Source organism: Colletotrichum navitas (assembly GCF_030913465.1).
Source record: "Colletotrichum navitas strain CBS 125086 chromosome Unknown LY79scaffold_9, whole genome shotgun sequence".
NCBI classification, from domain to species: Eukaryota; Fungi; Ascomycota; class Sordariomycetes; order Glomerellales; family Glomerellaceae; genus Colletotrichum; species Colletotrichum navitas.
The window spans coordinates 330,469-348,380 of record NW_026850555.1 but is presented as its reverse complement, the minus strand read 5'-3'; the positions used below and the strand labels follow the sequence as shown (position 1 = coordinate 348,380).

The 17,912-nt window shown below is 52.0% G+C and overlaps 5 protein-coding genes across 5 annotated transcripts; 3 read left to right on the top strand and 2 right to left on the bottom strand.

The window, feature by feature from the left end:
• Positions 1-980: 980 nt before the first annotated feature.
• Positions 981-1,895, bottom strand: LY79DRAFT_666877 (NAD dependent epimerase/dehydratase; the record flags this gene model as incomplete). The annotated part of the gene is made up of 1 exon (XM_060563289.1): positions 981-1,895. One exon carries the CDS (start codon positions 1,893-1,895, stop codon positions 981-983), a length of 915 nt encoding a protein of 304 aa, XP_060417944.1.
• A 926-nt stretch (positions 1,896-2,821) lies between these two features.
• On the bottom strand, positions 2,822-4,523 carry LY79DRAFT_405802 (RTA1 like protein). Its single transcript, XM_060553054.1, has 3 exons — positions 4,441-4,523; positions 3,460-4,255; positions 2,822-3,391 (listed from the first exon to the last, which is right to left on the bottom strand). Exons 2-3 carry the CDS (start codon positions 4,236-4,238, stop codon positions 3,184-3,186), a joined length of 987 nt encoding a protein of 328 aa, XP_060417943.1. The 5' UTR covers positions 4,239-4,255; positions 4,441-4,523; the 3' UTR covers positions 2,822-3,183.
• A 929-nt stretch (positions 4,524-5,452) lies between these two features.
• On the top strand, positions 5,453-7,911 carry LY79DRAFT_405759 (fungal-specific transcription factor domain-containing protein). The gene is made up of 4 exons (XM_060553053.1): positions 5,453-5,791; positions 5,850-6,170; positions 6,269-6,736; positions 6,813-7,911. Exons 1-4 carry the CDS (start codon positions 5,630-5,632, stop codon positions 7,851-7,853), a joined length of 1,992 nt encoding a protein of 663 aa, XP_060417942.1. The 5' UTR covers positions 5,453-5,629; the 3' UTR covers positions 7,854-7,911.
• A 4,765-nt stretch (positions 7,912-12,676) lies between these two features.
• LY79DRAFT_542249 (uncharacterized protein) lies at positions 12,677-14,189 on the top strand. The gene is made up of 3 exons (XM_060556988.1): positions 12,677-13,249; positions 13,304-13,465; positions 13,527-14,189. Exons 1-3 carry the CDS (start codon positions 13,001-13,003, stop codon positions 13,812-13,814), a joined length of 699 nt encoding a protein of 232 aa, XP_060417941.1. The 5' UTR covers positions 12,677-13,000; the 3' UTR covers positions 13,815-14,189.
• A 1,085-nt stretch (positions 14,190-15,274) lies between these two features.
• LY79DRAFT_542247 (family 10 glycosyl hydrolase) lies at positions 15,275-16,871 on the top strand. Its single transcript, XM_060556987.1, has one exon. It carries the CDS (start codon positions 15,490-15,492, stop codon positions 16,729-16,731), a length of 1,242 nt encoding a protein of 413 aa, XP_060417940.1. The 5' UTR covers positions 15,275-15,489; the 3' UTR covers positions 16,732-16,871.
• Positions 16,872-17,912: the final 1,041 nt, after the last annotated feature.

Here is a 17,912-nt window from a genome sequence, read left to right as displayed (position 1 = left end):
TCTCTCAAGCCAATCTCTGGAATTCTGCCCATTTTAACACGATCTTGGCCAAGTGCGTCTTGGCACTGGCCCCATGTGTTACGAGTTTGGCCCAATATCTATCGCGTAATTGAATTTCTAGGGCCTAGTATTCCTTAAGAAATCTCTAGTGCTACATCTGTTGTCCGCCTCGTTTGTCAGCATATAATGCCACATAGCGTAAGCCGAGGCCAAACATCGCGCAAAGCAATGGCTGGTTGTAAATCGACGAAGGAGGGCTTTGACATGTCCTCGTACCTATAGAGAACCAACGACCAACACCCTCGCCCCCCCCTTAAACTTACCGTTCTGAACGGCAACAACACTTGCAAGTGAGCCTTGACTAAACTTCGAGGTCTACTACAAATGTTCAAAGTCTCTGTAAGTGCTACAGTGGCGGCGTTGCCATGGTAGGGGGGTTTATTCACCTCCTGGGCCCAATTAGCCGCCAGCCAGTCAATTAGTAACAAGCGGTAACCAGCAGCCTCCCTCGGATGGCATCTTCACGTAGTGAGACATTCTTGTCCTGCCAAGATGGCTTCGACGTTTCCTCCTTAGGTCCCCAATGACCTCACTTGAGACGGGCTACCCACCTAGCCGCGAATAGCACACAAACAACCCCGCCTTCTTTTCCGAAACAACGCCCCGGCCCGGTCTCGGATGATCTTGGCCAGCAGCGCCAGTGGCCCCTTTGCTCTTTACAGACCTCCCTACATTCGGATACCACATGCCTCGCTAGTGAACCAATGGACCCGATTAGGTAATTTTCCGCGGGAAAGAATGCTGCCGGGACCGCGATCGTCTTACGCACATTACGGTGCATATGTCCAGGGTGGCATGAGTGGGATTCGGCGACATGTAATCATCATCACATTTATTGACGAATATGAGGTAATTGTACTGGGAATGACGCAACTTCAAACCGACTACACCCAATATCCCGCTAGGATTTCATGTGTCTTTCATCCAACTGTCTTGGTTTGTGTCACGGGCGTGACATGCCTCCTCCAGGGATGCTCCTCCTTGAAGCCCAGCATCCTCTGGATCTTGGCGTTGGAGATGGGCGCCTCGCGGTCGCCCATCTCTCGTGTGAAGGGCGTCGAGGGGCTCACCCGGGCGAGGAAGTCGGGCGTCCTCTCGTTGTTTGTCATGTCATTGTTGGTTGCGTTGTAGACCTGCCAGCCCAGGCCGTCAGACGACAAACACAGGTGGCACATCTGGCCGAGGTCCCGGAGGTCGGTGTAGGACCAGCCGTGGACGTCCCAGGCCTCGGGTCGGGCGAGGTAGGCGCCAAAGGCCTCTGGGTAGCGGTCGGGCTCGACGATGGCTCCGATGCGGAGGCAGTAAATGTCGACGCCAAAGCGGCTAGCGTAGCTCCGGGCGACCGTCTCACCGAGGAGCTTCGATAGAGCGTACGGGTCGGTGGGGTTGCACTCGGTGGTCTCATCGATGGGGAACTGGGTGTAGGCGCGGCTGCCCTCGGCGAAGGTGACGCCGTAGACGGTGATGCTGCTCGCCAGGGTGATCTTCTTGATGCCCAGCTTGCAGGCGGCCTCGACGACGTTGTGTATGCTCACGATGTTGGTCCGGAAGACCTCGTTGTCGGGGGCCAGCAGCGGGCGGGCATAGCCGGCGAAGTGGATGATGGCGTCGGGCACGGACGACTTCTCCAGCGGCTGGGTCAGGTGGAGCTGGGTGTGGAGGGCGCTATAGACCTGACCGGCGTCTGTCACGTCGCACTTCATCGTGTGGACAAAGGGGTTGTCAAGCGGGACAATGTCAAGGTTGACGACATCGTGGCCGTGCCGCAACAGCTCTTGGATTACGTGAGGGCCAATTACACCGGAGCCACCGGTGAAGATGACCCGTTTACCCATGGTGGCTTGTTATTTTTGGCTCGATAACGGAGACAGACTAAAATGAAGAGGGGTGTTTGCAGAAAAGAAGAAAAAAAAGTCGAAGAAAAGCACCAAACGATGGTAAGGGCTTCGGGACATGTATCTCTGATACCGAGGGCGTTCCGGATGAATGGCGTTGAGAGATACTACTTCCCACCGGGATGAAGGAAAGGCTGGGTAATAAACACTCGAGACCTAGACGAATGCCTCCAAGAGTGCAACAATGATTTCGAATACCGGGTTATGCGCCGATGAAAGCGCCTGTATGAACGCTTTTGGCTGGAAGCAGATATGCAAATATTACATGATTGCAATATTATCATTTGATCAGCCGTAGTGCGCCGCCCTCTCCCTTTCAGCTGGAGAGAATAATCCATGAACAATACATCTCCCTATCATCTCCTTCGTGCGACTGGCGCAATCTAGTCGCTGCGCGTGTTCGACATGTGTAAGACACAGAGTTCCTCGTGCTTTTCAGCAATAGTGCAACTTATTTATCAACAAAACCAGTTTAGGTAATTAGGGAGGAGTGACGTTCCAAAACGGGAAGTCCTCATGTATGGAAGTGGGGCAGCCCGTGCACGGACCCTCGCTTTGGGACGCTATTCAGCCCTATGTCATTACGTAAGCAGCAGGACCCCCACTTGTCGCAGCCGAGGTACAGATACATGGCGGTCCCTCTTGGGGTCGCACAGGTACACAGTAGTGACCATATGCAGTACGGATACCAGGGTACCGGTACATGTGCAGATCTGTCAGCATCTCATCTCGATACACTTGTATAAACAGTCTGATTAGTCATCTTGGATAGAACCGACAATGACCTGATAGGGTACGTATCTCCCACATAGGGTATGTTCGTACGTGGATTCTCTACTGGCTAGTCTCGTTGACTCTAATTGCCAAGCAACTTATTGAGTTGAACCACGCGAATGGCCTCGCGATACGAAGCATATTCCAGTTTCAGCTTTGACGGCTGTTGTGAGATCTACTCTACCATGTGGCAACACCATGTTGTCCTCCTGGAGCACGTACATACAGTCAGTCAGTCATTATGGCCTTAATTTTAGGAGTGAGTAGACTATAGCCAAGGGAGCTCTAGCATCACATTTTCGTTTCGTCCCAAATGGTTCTAGCAACTAGGTAAACTACACAATACGGTTGAATTGTAATTAAAGGCCGATCACCCGCATTCAAGAGCATACACATACATACCGGCATCAAACACCCACTACTCATACACTCCGTGCGGACCCAATTCCCTGCATCAAGACATGCTATGCATCTGGAAGTCTCCTTGCTGCTTGCCTCTCTTCTTCAGATTCTTCGACTCCTTTAGGAACGGGAAATACACGTATGGGTGGAAAGCGGTGACGGCGCCAATGGCAATGAGCATCATCGCGCTGTCGAGGCCCAGGAACAACGGCTCGTTACGCAACACGTCCATAGTGATGGCAGGGATATTCTCCGCGATACTTGCAGCACAGTTATGTCAGCAAAACCAAATCATTACGAGGTAGGGGCGGTTATCCGATCAACGTACCGATACGCGCAGCGGACTATGATTGCAATGTATGCCACCGCGAGAGCATACACAAACGTGCGCACACGCTTCGCTTCTGCATCAGATGCCGCCTCCCGGGACATGGGCTGGGCGTCGCGCTCGATGAGGCGAGCCTCGTCGCGGGGCTGCCAGCCGGATGCGAGCGCAGACCTGCGTCTCGCCATGTAAACCACCATGAGCAGCCCGCAGCAGACCATGTTCGCCACCTGAAAAGCCACGCCGCCGATGATGAGCTTCTCTCCGATCGCGGCCATCGCCTCGTCGCTCGAGCCGAACGCCTTGGCCGCCGTGATGGCGCCCCCGCCCACCTGGATGACGATGGAGAGAAAGTCCGTCCCGACAAACACCCACGGGTACAGCGATGGCCGGAGGACGGACCACCGCGCGCCGTACCAGATGACAATGTGCTTGAACGTGACGGAAAGGGCGGCCGCGACCAGGGTGGGTGCCAGGAGTAGCGTAAGGTACTGCTGCGCGAAGGCGTTCAGCTCCCAAGGGTTGTCCGCAAGCTTCGCTCGTCCCCAGTACCCCAGGACTTCGAAGATGGTGCCGATGCCGAGCCAAATGATGAAAGACCACGTCCGAGACCGCATTCCAAAGTACAGCTGGAATATAAAACACGCGCCAAAGGCGATCCCGAAAAACGTTGCAGCCGGCTTTGACAAGTAGGTTCCGTAGACCGTCAGCTCGACTGGACACTGGTAGGTCACCTCATCGCAGGTGTCGTACGACGGGACAAAGGTATGGTTGGTTGACATGGTTGTACGGAGAGCAACTTGAGGCCGTAAAGAGCACCGGGTTAGATTCCTTATCAAATCAATCTCTCTCTGTGTATGGGAGGGAGGTGAGATTTTGGATTTCTCGAGGATTTGTTCACTGTGATAGCTAGAGGACAATCGGTCGTATTTAAAATTCGACGAGTACTTTAACCCTTACAAACACAGAAAGCCTAACACATACAGCCAAGATTGAGATGCCCGTTTGTTGAACCTCATAGAGACAGCTTTTTGCTCATCTTGCATCTCGCAGAATTACGAGGTCGCAATGTTTCGAAAACTGATGTCTATTGAGACGTTGACGGGGCATTGCCATGTCGAACGGAGGGACGGCTCGCGAGCGAGCCTATCGACAGAACATGACGCCGTCAGAGAGATGCGAAGCCACGCTTGGCGATGGATGTCGGGCCACTAAATTCTTCCGCCCGCAGCTCAGCGTCCTCTGGGTAACGATCGTTCAGCCGTACTAGGAGCCGCAGCAGAGGATTGCCGTTGGCCCAGGACAGGAGGCAGGAGAGACTTTTCAGCAGATCCATCTACCTTGCTTTGCCAAAGCACCCTCATAAGGAAACCAATAGCTCCAGAGAACTAACGTCCTATACAGCCCCCCTCCCTCTCCCTCCTCCCGCCACCATCCACGCAGAGACCGTGAATTGTGTATGGAGCATTCCTGCCGTCCGCGCGGGGGGGGGGGGGGGGGGGGGGCAGCGGAAGCGAGGGTGAGAAGACTGTGAAGAGAGTGAATCAACGCAGCGGCTTGTCACGCCAACCGCCATGTCAACGGTTACCCCAGGAGAGACAACATAAGCAAGCGTGATTTCCGTCGACCCAGACATACGCTGATCGGAGCAAGTTTCAGTGTATAGCGCTAGAGGTACCCTTCCCCCCTCGCATAGACTACCCTAGGCGGCATCTGCCGCTCATAGAAATCGATTCTCATCAGAACCATCCTTGGCGGGAAACTTTCGGGCCCTGAAAAGTTTCCGGCCCCGCCATCATCCCTCGCTAGATGTTTAGCTCTTGAGATACAAACGGCCGAGGGCTGTTGGCGGTTAGGCAGCGCTGCGTGAGACATTGTTCCATATTGTGGCGCGCCGTGCCGTGCCGCTCTCGCCCAAGGAATGCATGCCACGCCAGATTCTATCAAGGCACCCAATATGGTCCACAAAGTACGCCTCGGCCTTTAGACTCTCGACCTCCCGTCCACAATCTCACAGCCCCTCCCGTCCGCGCCCGCCCCCTTCCACCTCGTAGACAGCCTGTGGAATTCGGCGGCAGGGGGGTTCATCGTTGCCTCCCTCTTCGTCTTGTCTTTCAACAACATTTCGTCCTCGTTTCCCATTGTTTCTCGGGCCACTTCGAAGATACCGGGCATGGGCACACTGCAAGCTCGAGACCCGGCCTCGGCCGTCGCCCGTGTCATCGGAGCCGCCGGGCCGAGCGAGAAGCGCCAAGGACGCCGGCCCGCGTGCGTAGAGTGCCGGAGGCGGAAGATAAAATGCGACCGAAAGTACCCGTGCGCGTCCTGCCTAGCGGTGTGTCTGTCCCCCTTTCCGATGTCCGCGCCGTGCTTCCCGCCGCTAACGCTTCTAGCTTGACCACGAATGCCGCCAGCCGCCTCCCGGGCCGGCACGTCGGCCGAGGCGGCGCAATCACCACGAGCTCTACGACAAGATCGCCCGGGTGGAGTCGCTTCTTGCGCAATGCGCTATACCTCTCGAGCACGGGGAAAGCCAAAGTCTGCTCTCCGGCCTTCCCTCCGACATGCTCAACTCTGGCGAGCCGGACGGTTTTCAACAACCTGCTGCGCTCGCCCAACCCCAGAGGCAGCAGCCTCAAGGCACGCTTGTTCAGGTTTGGAACGGCGGCCTGGAGTTCCGCGACAGCAAGGCAATGGCTGTTGTATTCGATGACGTAGGTCACCCTAAGAAGTGCCGGGACGGCCATGTCGTCTGAGGTCATCTTGCAAAGCTTTTGGATGCTCACAAGTCCTTTGGGGTGGGAGAACACAGTTACAGACAATACGTGCTCTCATAGATGTCGAACTCGAGCAGGAAGCATGGCTCCCGCTCGTCGAGGCTCCCGGTCAACGACGACAAAGCTACGATGCAAGCATCCCTTTTATAGACCGGCTGTCTGCCTCTGTTCCGCCAGCCCACTCGATCGACGTCCTCTGGCGCGTGTTTCTCGACCGCGTGGATCCCGTGACAAAAGTCATCCACGTGCCGACGTTTCGCATGCGTGTCATTGACGCCATCAACGACTTCACCAGTGTGCCTTTGGCGACGGCAGCTCTCCTCTTCTGCATCTTCCTGACGGCGTCTGGTTCCTTGTCACAACAGGAACACTGGGACGAGCTCGGTCGAAGTCAGGCCGACACCATCGCCGACTTCACGCTAGGGCTCAAGCTGGCTCTCACCGAACTGAATTACCTGAAGAACCACAACCTGGAAGTACTTTGCAGCCTGGCTTTGTACTCAGTAAGTCGGCCCATGCGCTCGCTCCTCGAACCCCCCCCCCCTCCCCCAGAATCGCTGGCCGCTTACTTCACCCCAGTTGTTCCAGCAGACGCGAAACGGATCGTCTGACCCATGGATCTTGAACGGGGTCGTTGTAAACATCGCCTACCGGCTCGGCCTACATCTTGATGGATCGCACGCAAACCTTTCAGTTTTCGAGTGTGAGATGCGCCGCCGTCTCTGGTGGCAAATCGTAATCTTGGAGACGAGGTCTGGCGGGGCGTTCGGGACCGGCTCGCACTTGCTACCCTCTCGCCGGGACACCCGTATTCCCCTCAACGTCAATGACGAAGACCTGAGCCCTACAATGCCAGCAGAGCCCCGTCCTCACGATGGCCCCACCGAGATGTCGTTCTGCATAGTAGCATACGAGGTTAGGAAACAAGCCTTGGCGCAACCTCGCCTGTGGTCGATTGATGATATACTGTGGCGCCAACTGCCATCGCCGACAAACCCCTACAGCAGTCCCTCGGTGGAAATTCTGGGGGTGATGACGGCTCTCCAATGGTTTTCCAAGGACATCGACGGGATCCTACATCCGCTGGAAAACAACCTCTGCCCCGACCCTGCTACCAACCCGCTGCACGCCATGGCGCAATGCAACCGTGAGGCGCTCTCTCGGATTATCCAGCTCCTCGTCACGCCAATGGAGGAGTCGCCCGAGTGGGGAACCGAGGTGCTCGGCCCAGACGACAACTTCTTCCGCATAAGCCTCGCGGCGAACGAGGAGGCGCTCCGTGCCAGGAAAGCGGCCGGCCGACGCTTCGCCTGGTACGCGGACATCGACCTCAAGATGCAGGATTTATACTACCTGGGGGCCCAGCTTCAGAGCCGCCCCGCGGGGTCCATGGCCCACAGGGTCTGGTCGGTGATGGAGGATACGTACGCGCTCCACGAGGAGCTCTGGGAACTGAGGGATAAAGAGAACATGACCCTGTGCAATCTTCTGCTTTCCGCCTGGGATACGCGCTCCGTTCACCTCGCGACAAGTCATGTGGTGCTGCCGGAGCCGCCTTTTCTGAGCAGACTGCGGGAGAAAGTCTTGGTAATGAAAGCTGAAGCGCTGGGTATGCTCTAAAGAATTGATCTGGCACAACAGACACAGCCTTCTCGGGGGACACGATAAAGACGTGTTATTGATGATGAGAACAGTCATTCATTGCACATGAGATTAGGTTTACTTGTAAACAGGTTTTAGCACGAATGCCAAATTGAGCTTTGGTTGATATGCTGTGTGAACGCACGCCATTGTCTTAAGCTAATCAATAATGCAGAAGCTTCCGAAGTTTGCACAATATCAGAGTAGTTATTCGTCGCTGAATGCAATTAAATACCTTTCAATCCATTTTCACCCTTCTCTCCATAGACATCCAGAACCCCTGAAAACATTGCAAAGACCCCTTCTTACGCTAGCTAGGGATATATAAATTCTATAGAGAATACTCAACCTTGTATCCGATCCTCTATACCTCTTGAAAAAACCTAAATATTGTTCACAAATCAATAGACCTACACGTCTTAGGTACTTGCCAATTTCTCCTCCGTAAATGTTGAGGGGTTACGCAGAGCGGTCTGCTGGTGCTCTTACAATCGCTGGTACTATAACTGACAGAAACGATTGCGGTAAATATGCCAGAATTGTGAAAATCAACCCTGAAGAATTTCTCCGATGATATTCCGAGATCGTTGTCGCGTATATCAGCGGAATTTAAACGACAATTCCACTCTTTATGACGTTGATTTTAAAATAATGCAACTGAAATAACAGACGTGTTTGACGAACTTTCTGGTAGCTTTCTCAACGACATTTCATCCCCAATGCAATGTTCACAGGAAGGATACAGTCTTCCGCGCTCAATTACTTAAATGTGGCGGGTTAGCTGTAGATTGTGCCGGAATCTGTTGGTTTCGCAGATTAAAACCCGATTACCAGTGTGGGTAGCTGATCCATCGCCCACCCTGGATACCGAGGTCTGGATTTCCCAAAATATCAGCGCCGCAGCGTCACCATTATATCGGAAAAGAACATAAAGAAAACGGCTGAAATTGTTAAATGTGAGAATATCTGACCCGTGAAATATAAATACACATCCCGCGTGATGTATAGGCCCTGAGGGTCGGAAGACTTATTCCGGCCTCGGATTGTTGTTGTTGTTGTTGTTGTTGTTGTTGTTGTTATATTTAACGCCGGGCCGTTCCTGTAGAGGACAAAGGGCGCCTGGGGTTGCAGGCTTCTAGCTAAATAGGTACAAATAAACACTAATAATAGTCCCTCTCTGTCACAATCGGTATGTAAATGCCATCGCCCGTTTCGCTTCCGCCAACGTCCCAGGAGTTCAACTAGAATTGTTCCGTGCTGTTAAGTGCCCAAGGCTCTTCAGCTGCCAGGATCCATGCGGTTTCCCTCATCCCGGCCTCGGAGAAGATGAGGGCATCGCGAGTCGCGACAATTCTCAAGCCCTCATTGGAAATAACGATCATCAAATACCTCCTTCGGACCTCTACATATAATTTAGTACCTAGTGATGATCTCCTACTCTTCTGGGTGCGAACAATGTGCATTCACATACGCGAATCTGAGGCAATGAAAGGTCAGGATCAAAGAAGTTGTCCATATGTCAGATACCATCCGCAAGCTTGCAATCATATATACCCTCCGGCTTACTTTATGGTTTATTTGATCATGTAAAATTATACTCTATGGTTCATGTGTGCCGACTGATGAGAAATTCTCATTGGGAGAGATGGTTTGGCCAGGCAGGACTGCGAGGGACACACCAACATAGGGGCAGTACAATTGAGCATTGGGACTAGAACCGTGAGGACTCGGGAAGCTTCATCGTAGCTGACGCTACGCGATCTCAGAAACATCTAATGGTGCTGGTATCACAGACAATCTACCATCGTTAAGGCAGTCAGTTTGAACTCGAAGTCATTGAGGCACGCGAACACTTCCTTCCTTTGCATCTGAATGCTTGACGCTTCCAACTAGATTTACCCTTGGTCTCGTGGTGAATTTACTCCATTAATAATGGGAGAAGTCACAGGTAGGTAGGTGTATTTCGAACATATTGCCGACGTTGATCTGTCAAAGCTGCACGATATGAGCCCCTACACAGCCCTACGTTTGTAGCATATTGGAAGGAACGAAGAGCCAGAATGTCTGTTGGCCCAAAAGTTTCAGTTATCCTTTCTGAAGAACAGAGGTTCTAAGACACTATACAAGGTAGTCTTATGATTCTATCCCACTCGGGGTGCGATTACAGTTCTGCTTGGCGGCGGGGAGCCTCCACCATGTGACATGATTATTTCGAAAATAGTGAACTTTTGAACATTTCTACTGCAACGTCTATGTTCCAGGGGATGACTCAACTCAAGGTCTCTTTTGAATAAATCTGGTAATCATAGGCCAGTTGACCCTAGACACTTTTTCTGTTGAGAGATCATGATGAGTCAGAATATGGCTTCATGTTCACATGTATGTTGAGACGAAGCTTACCATTTGTCCGCATACGAGTTTTCATTTTTCATTTTTGAGACATGTATACAAGCTTTCTCCCTGCATTTCAAGTAGGAGTCTTGCCTTGTTGTGGCTTTGGTCATCATATCCTGATGAACAGCAGCTTCAAAGACATATGCCCCCAGCATTCAGATCAGCCATGACATCGAGACCAAGCAGCGACCACAAATTTGGTGCTAGAAATTACTATCCATCTTAGAATCTAGCTTACCATATTCTGTGCTCGGTGGCATTCTGGAAGACGATTTCAAGTAACTGGTTCAAACGCCGATCCCAACTTGAACCACCCCATGTGGCCACACCCCCTGAGTCGAGGGCATATATTCCCTCAGAAACGCTTTAACGTCAGCGGCTTGCTGAACGCCTATAGTGTTGATCTTTCTGGCGTAGTTTAGGTAAGATTTCATTTGAGTTCCGTGAAACGAACGAACCAGTGGGTATGCGGTGTCGCCAGTCGTGCTAAGCCGAAAGCAGACTTTGTGAGCCGGAAACATGTCTCACAGGCGACGATCCATACCGTGATTCAGGATCTCCGAGTTTTTAATCCAGCTTACTTCCTTCGCATCGAGCTTTTGCCACCATCTACCCAAGCCATTGACGCGAAGATCGTCCCGGAAGGCACTGGGCTCAGGCTTGGCGAAAGTGAAAAGGAATTCCTCAGGAACACGTGCACCAACCTTATGTAGACATGAGTTCTCCGCGATTTAACTGCCCTTGCTTTTCTAAATGCCGGTAGACGCATAGGTAAAGACCCGGATATCTCACCCTCAAATACGGGTCTGGATTACGGGTGAGACCACCTAAGCGGAAAGACGCCAAGACTCAACCGCCGAGGAAACAGACTTTGAAAGTTCTAGATATGCGTCAGACCGTTTAGTTTTGGGGTCTGGATTGAAATGCAAGTTCTGGTGCAAGCACTATGAGACATCTCGTTCCATCACGCAGCACCGTACTGACACGGCACTGTGTTTGCTCGCTGTCGTACGGCCGCAAACGTTGTCTCTGAGAGAACCATTGATTGAACCTATTTGGAAGGCTAGGCATTCGCCTAAACCTAATGAGAAAAGCTCTATGCCATGATTGGAGCTGGCCGCACCACTCCGCAATCGATGAATGCGGCCCGCTGAACGCTCCCGCTGACATGTTTCCAGCCAACCTAGCCCGCATAGCAAGAGGCTAGCTTAGTCTCACTCGTCTAGCTGGTAGGGATTGCCTCATTCCTAGCCTCCATAACGTCTGGGCTGACCCGAGACTCGCAACTGGGTTCACCCCGTTGGAGCCAACCTCATTCGCGGGATAACTAAAAATGACTTGGCCACCGGTTCGGGAAACTTTACAGGACCGAGACACTTTAGTTCGGTAGAGAGTCCGCCAATAATTACTTCATACGGTCCTAGTATGTAAGGGATACTAGGTATCGAGCTGCCCGTTCCCAGCTTCGCACTTGAGAATCCAGATCTTTGGAGAGAGTGTGTCAAAGGCGGCATTCCCAGAAGTCGGGAACTGCGAGAACGCCTTACCCGCTCAGCGCCATCGCACGCAGTATGAAGTGAGATGTCGATGTGGATGTCTTACATGATGAGGTCTGTTTGGGCCTTCAGATCTAGTACGGATGCGGGATTCTTTCGCAGCCCGCGGCATTTTCAAGGATGTGTGATCACGGGTCGAGGGTTTCGATTATAGCTATTTCGTCAGGTTCATCGAGATGTTCGAATTTGAATCTGTAACAACTACACACAAGACTTGATTCCAATCATAGCGGGTCTAGTTCAGTATCCGAGTCCTAACATTCCACGGACTCCGAGACGCAAAGGTCACGTTGACTCCCTAGTAAGCTACGGTGAAGAGTTGTAATACTATCGCCTGATTGAGCAGGCCCTTCATCTCGATTACCAGCCCATGGTTCACCCACAGGAGGCAAAGGTTCATTGACGAGCTTGGAAGTCTACTGGGCAGCCCGGCAGTTATGCGCTGACATTAGCCCCAAGCCCATGAATCGCTCGCGGAATAGTTCATCTCAAAAAATAAAACATAAAAATAAAAAACACTTCAAAATACAGAAACCTGGAAGCCACAAGCGGGGTCTTTTGAAATAGGACTGTAATCTAACGTCAACTTCGGAAAGTCCCTTTGGTGTGTGACTTTGCCGGCCCGTTCATCGGGTCGGAATCCATGGCTAGGACCAGTGGCTTGCCATCGTGCCACATCGGGTCAGAGACAGGAAGGGCATAGATGCAACGGCATTTTACATGACATAGAACGCATCTAAGCGCGTTTGTGAGCATGCATGGCCCAACTAGGAAGTGAGAAATGTTTAGCTTCAGAGCACTAGGCTCTGGGTAGACCTCCCAGGTCTCGGACGAAGCCTTTCCCGAATCCCAGCAAGCTACCCGATGCTTGGCTTCCCGGCTCGAGACCACACGATCTCGTTTTCGGTAGCACAGAAAGGAGCAAAACATTGAAAAGATGAATGGATTGAGCTGGAAGTCAAATTCTCACTTTTCTATAAGAGACGCAAATCCCTCCCGCCTCGTTGGGTCTTCACTCCTCATCATCTTACACAGTATTCCTTCCCAACATAGTATTCGCTTCCTTTCGGCAATATTGCCTCCCCAATAACCTCCTATTCTCGTTGTTGAGAACTTCCCTCATCGTTCACTCCTGTTCCTCCTCTTGAAACAAGACCAGCCAACACATCCATCATAATGCAGTCCAAGATCTTCACCACCGCCGTTGCTGCTCTCTCACTGCCCGCAGTGCAATGTGCAGTTGCGCCCAGGCAAATTGCCATTAGTCCTGGCTTGATCGTTCTTCCCGGCATCTTCATTAACCCCAACACTCTCGGGCCCCAGCAGTCGGTGTTCCAAACTCTCGACCTTGTCCGTGAGGATGTGGGCAAGACTATCAACCTTGTCAATCAGATCACGAACACTACCGCTGGCAACCTGCTTGGAGTGAGTTTCTCCATCTCGAAAACCTAGACACTTTATACCATACTAACTGGACAGACGGTTTCCGTTGCTACTACCGTAGTCGGTCAGGTCACTAACAACGTGGGGACCATTTTGGCCAAGGTCACTGAACTTACCAACCTCATCACGCCTACTCTTCCTTCTCCTACTACTCCTGCGCCCCCAGACTTGCCGGATATTGGTGGCACGGCCGAGACTGTAAGTGAATCCATAGATATGCCAAACTCGGCGAGAGTTCCCGCTGACAAGCACCCCTTAGCTTGTCCGCACGGTTCAGGAGCTCACCAGGGCGGCCACCGCCCAGCTCGACGCCCTCCGCAACCAGGCTGTCGGGCTAGCCGCAGCAACCTTGCTTCCTCTTGTCGCCACTTTGCAGGTGACCTTGCAAACCGCCCTCAACCTCCTCGGCGTCGCCTCCGGTATCGCCCTCTCCCTGGCGGCTAGCGCCACTGCCAACGTTCAGACTATCGTTGATCGAGTCCTCAATGCCAAGGCCAAGCTGGCAGGTGTCCTTGTTATCGGCATCCAGCCGGAGGTCATCTTCTAGACGGATTCATGTATACCAACATATGCATCCAGTCTGGTTCTATGGGCCTCCATTACATGGTGAGACGCTAGTGATCGACGTGGTACCGACGAGAACGTAATGGAATAATGGAGAAGATTGCGGAGGTTATGACGGCCTGCGATTGGGAATTATTTGACTTTTGACGTGAAATGCCTACATTCTTTGGTGAATGACACTGAGAAGACTATTCAACAAGACTCAGCGGAATGACTATTTTTGATACTTATTTAAAACTCTATTATGGCCAAAACACAAGACCAGACCTGTTGTCCCTCTTTACGTGCAGTTAGTGGGCTGTAAATCATCCACACTTTGGGTGCATTAACATATACGACCAAGGTGCACCAAAGTACAACCGCATGTGTATGCAACGATACTCAACAAACCACCTATATTCTTCGCAGCCACATCGTGCACATGCATGTTGCAGATGATGTATTGCAGTATAAAACTTTCTTCCGCTAACCAAATAATTCCCTGTGCTTAGCAAAGGACACGTATAAGCCCCTCACATCAGATGTCACCTTTTCAATGTCATTGGACGCTGTCGCATCCTTGGTCCGTTTTTAGGCTAAGCATTGCCGTGGATAATATGTGCTTTTGAAACTAGGCAAACCTACGCGTTTCGTATAAACAAATCCGATCCCCCTCACCACGCTGATAGAGGGAAAAAGTAAAAAAAAAGTAGCGCGAGAATGGCCTGGGTTTAGAGTATGTGCCCAAGGTACCAAAGACACAACGGCCGCGGAGAGACTCGGCCGCATTTGTTCCCATGACGTGATGTGACAGATGTCCGTAGCAGAAGCTAGTGAATTTTGGTTGATTGCCGTCGACATTACTCGGTAGCGAGTAAACTAAATTAATTGCCACGGGCATGGCACTCAGAAGAGGACAGTATTGCGGTCTCATATTCATCGGTACGAGAGTGCCATCGCCATCTTTGCCGTGCTGCCGCGTCGCTGCCCTGGATCTGGAGAACAGAAAGAGGAATTTCCCAAGGCCTACGGCGCAACGCTCTAAAGCGCACTCAGCATCAGTGTCAACAAAGCTTACTTATACAAAGAGGAATATTTCGTCAGAGTGTTCGTGATTCTCTTTCTGACGAAGTGATTCTGGTTTCAAGGCCCGCTCGAAATGAGAAGGACAAGTCACAGGTGGGAGTGATCTATATCTAATGACGAATCATTTGTGTTTGTCTCTTGAGTCGCTAGCTGAATTGACAAAGCAAGACTGGAGATCATCCGATCAATGTAAGCCCGAGTTCTTGGCCTCTCAATTCCGTGCGTTTAGCCGAAGAAGCGAGGCATCCTAGCCAATCCTGTCCTCGTCCGTTACAAGGATGGGAATGTGATGGGCCGTCGACCACTCTGGATCTAGTTTAGAGCCTTGGGTAGTTTAACGCGGGATGAAGGCGGAGAAGGGGGACCAACTCTGGAATAACACGATACAATAGTGTGGATTTCGGTATGATAGGAGGACGCTGATAAATGGCCTTCATCCCCCGTCTGTTTCTACGGTAGTAGACAAGCTAGTCTTACCTTGGTTGTCTTTCGCCATTGATTTCCCACGCTTCTCTGTACCGTTGGGGTAATATTGCCTGTTCTCTTCCTGCCGGCTCCGTTGAATTGTCTCTCGTTCTCGACAAACCGCCGGTATGCGTTTCTCTTCCGTTACGGCAGCTGGGCTGCTCGCACTTCCCAGCGTCAGCGCCAACCTTCATGAGCTCGCCGTGGCTGCCGGCAAGAAATACTTTGGCTCCGCCACGGACAACGGGGAGCTCACTGACACCGCCTACGTCAACATCCTCAAGAACAACAAGATGTTTGGCCAGATTACACCCGGGAATGGCCAGAAGTGGCAGTTTACCGAGCCGAGCCAAGGCTCCTTCTCATACACCGGCGGCGACCAGATCACAGACTTCGCCAAGAACAACGGCCAGCTCATCCGCTGCCACACCCTCGTGTGGCACTCCCAGCTTCCGGACTGGGTCTCTTCGGGAACCTGGACCGAGGAACAGCTGACCAGCATCATTGAGACGCACATCTCCAACGTCGCCGGCCATTACAAGGGCCAGTGCTATGCCTGGGACGTCGTCAACGAAGCCCTCGAAGAGGACGGCACGTACCGTGACAGCGTCTTCCACAAGGTCCTCGGCACCGACTTCATACCCATTTCGTTCAAGGCCGCCGCCGCAGCCGACGCGGGTGCCAAGCTTTACTACAACGACTACAACATCGAGCTACCCGGTGGCAAGCAGAAGGAGGTCCTCAATATCATCAAGAACATCAAGGCCGCAGGCGCCCGTATCGACGGTCTCGGCCTTCAGGCCCATCTCATCGTCGGCAGCGCCGGCTCCCGCTCGGATCTGAAATCCGTCCTCCAGTCTTACGTTGACGCCGGTGTCACCGAGGTCGCCTACACTGAGCTCGACATCCGCCACTCCTCCGTCCCCGCCAACGCCGCCGCCCAGCAGCAGCAGGCCCAAGACTATGTCAACGTTGTCGGTGCCTGCTTAGACGTCGCCGAGTGTGTTGGTATCACCATCTGGGACTACACCGACAAGTACTCCTGGATCCCATCCGTTTTCCCGGGCAGCGGCGAAGCCCTCCCCTGGGACAAGGACCTCAACCCCAAGCCCGCATACACCAGCATCTCCAGTCTTCTCGCTGCCGCTGCTACGTCTGCCCCTGTTGCTTCCGTTTCACCTATCGCTAATACCACTTTGCCCATCGCCCCGGCAACGACAACCGAGGCTACTGCCCCTGCTACTACTCCTGCCCCTGGTACTGCCGCCCGTTGGGCTCAGTGCGGCGGATTGGAATTCACCGGTACTAGCACCTGCGAGACTGGCCTTGTCTGTGAGAAGTTGAATGACTATTACAGCCAGTGTGTTTAAAAGATAGCTACAGTGGTTCATGGGAGAGGCCACTGAGGTACTGGCGGAACTGCTTCGGGTGGTGTTTCGAGGAGAAGGTGATGACATTCGTGTACATAGCCTCAGTTGATGAAAACATAAATTGTCTATTACTTGTTAAACGGCGATTTTCTTGCTCGTAACTGTGCAGTGGCTTCATGAGGAGTCAACCTGTAGCTTTTGAGTGTACAACCACATCAGTTACATTGACCCCTGCTCCTCCTAGGCAACTGACCTGAGCTGCTGCAACTATAAAACTATAGCAAGCCTGGGCCGAGGACTATATATACTACTGCTGACTCAGTAAGTATTATTGTCACCAGCAGATAGTCATGATCCACCAACATGTGATTGTTTACGGACTATATGGGTATAAAGTGAACCTCCACGAAGGCTTCCTCTTCGAGAAGCTTAATTATTAGAAGACTACTTTGACTGCACCTATCCTTTGACTTTTACTGCTTGTACTATTTGTTTTGTTGTTTCTGTTGCGTGTGCGTTGCTTGCTTACTCTATTACTGCCTTCACTGCGTATCTACACGTCGCTGCCGTGATATTACCCAGCAGCTCCTATCCCACTTGCCCTGCTAGTTATAGAATAGGCACGATTTGGCCAGTTCGACAGAAATATATACAACCTTTCAGTAGTAAGTCTTACGGACGGCGTCGCCATGGCTTACGGGACGGGTGATCTACAATGATGGTCCCACCGCGCCGCGTGAAGCCAGGCCGATCTCGCTCGCATACTCAAATAGACTCCCTCACAGTATGAACATGCTCATTTGTCACGATCGCCTCTCTGGCTGTCATAAGTCCCGATTGTCAAACCGGTTGTGAGCGAAAGAACCGAGCAGTCCCCTTAGGGATGATTAAGCTCTCCTTCGTATCGTCTGCGGACGATTATACAACTAAATCCATATACCTGCGGCAACGGAAGACTGATCGTTCTTTTTGACCGGATCATGCAAACCGGCTCTGAGAACCTACGTGCAGCTAACAAACGGAGAGATCCACATCGCTCGATGCCGTAACTCAATGTTTGCATTGACTCTTTATATATCGTTATGTGCAAAACTTTACTCCAAGAGTCAAAGACGCAATGTTGACAGATGCATGCAGAGGCTCATACGGTTTTCTATTCGACGAAAAAAATAACTGAGTAG

Coding starts and splice junctions, on each gene's coding strand:
- LY79DRAFT_405802 (XM_060553054.1), bottom strand. CDS start 4,238: ATGTCAACCAACCATACCTTTGTCCCGTCGTACGACACCTGCGATGAG. Junction 3,392..3,459: donor ATAGTCCGCTGCGCGTATCG/GTACGTTGATCG, acceptor CTGTGCTGCAAG/TATCGCGGAGAATATCCCTG.
- LY79DRAFT_405759 (XM_060553053.1), top strand. CDS start 5,630: ATGGGCACACTGCAAGCTCGAGACCCGGCCTCGGCCGTCGCCCGTGTC. Junction 5,792..5,849: donor CGTGCGCGTCCTGCCTAGCG/GTGTGTCTGTCC, acceptor TAACGCTTCTAG/CTTGACCACGAATGCCGCCA. Junction 6,171..6,268: donor TGGCTGTTGTATTCGATGAC/GTAGGTCACCCT, acceptor GGGAGAACACAG/TTACAGACAATACGTGCTCT.
- LY79DRAFT_542249 (XM_060556988.1), top strand. CDS start 13,001: ATGCAGTCCAAGATCTTCACCACCGCCGTTGCTGCTCTCTCACTGCCC. Junction 13,250..13,303: donor CCGCTGGCAACCTGCTTGGA/GTGAGTTTCTCC, acceptor CTAACTGGACAG/ACGGTTTCCGTTGCTACTAC. Junction 13,466..13,526: donor TTGGTGGCACGGCCGAGACT/GTAAGTGAATCC, acceptor AGCACCCCTTAG/CTTGTCCGCACGGTTCAGGA.
- LY79DRAFT_542247 (XM_060556987.1), top strand. CDS start 15,490: ATGCGTTTCTCTTCCGTTACGGCAGCTGGGCTGCTCGCACTTCCCAGC.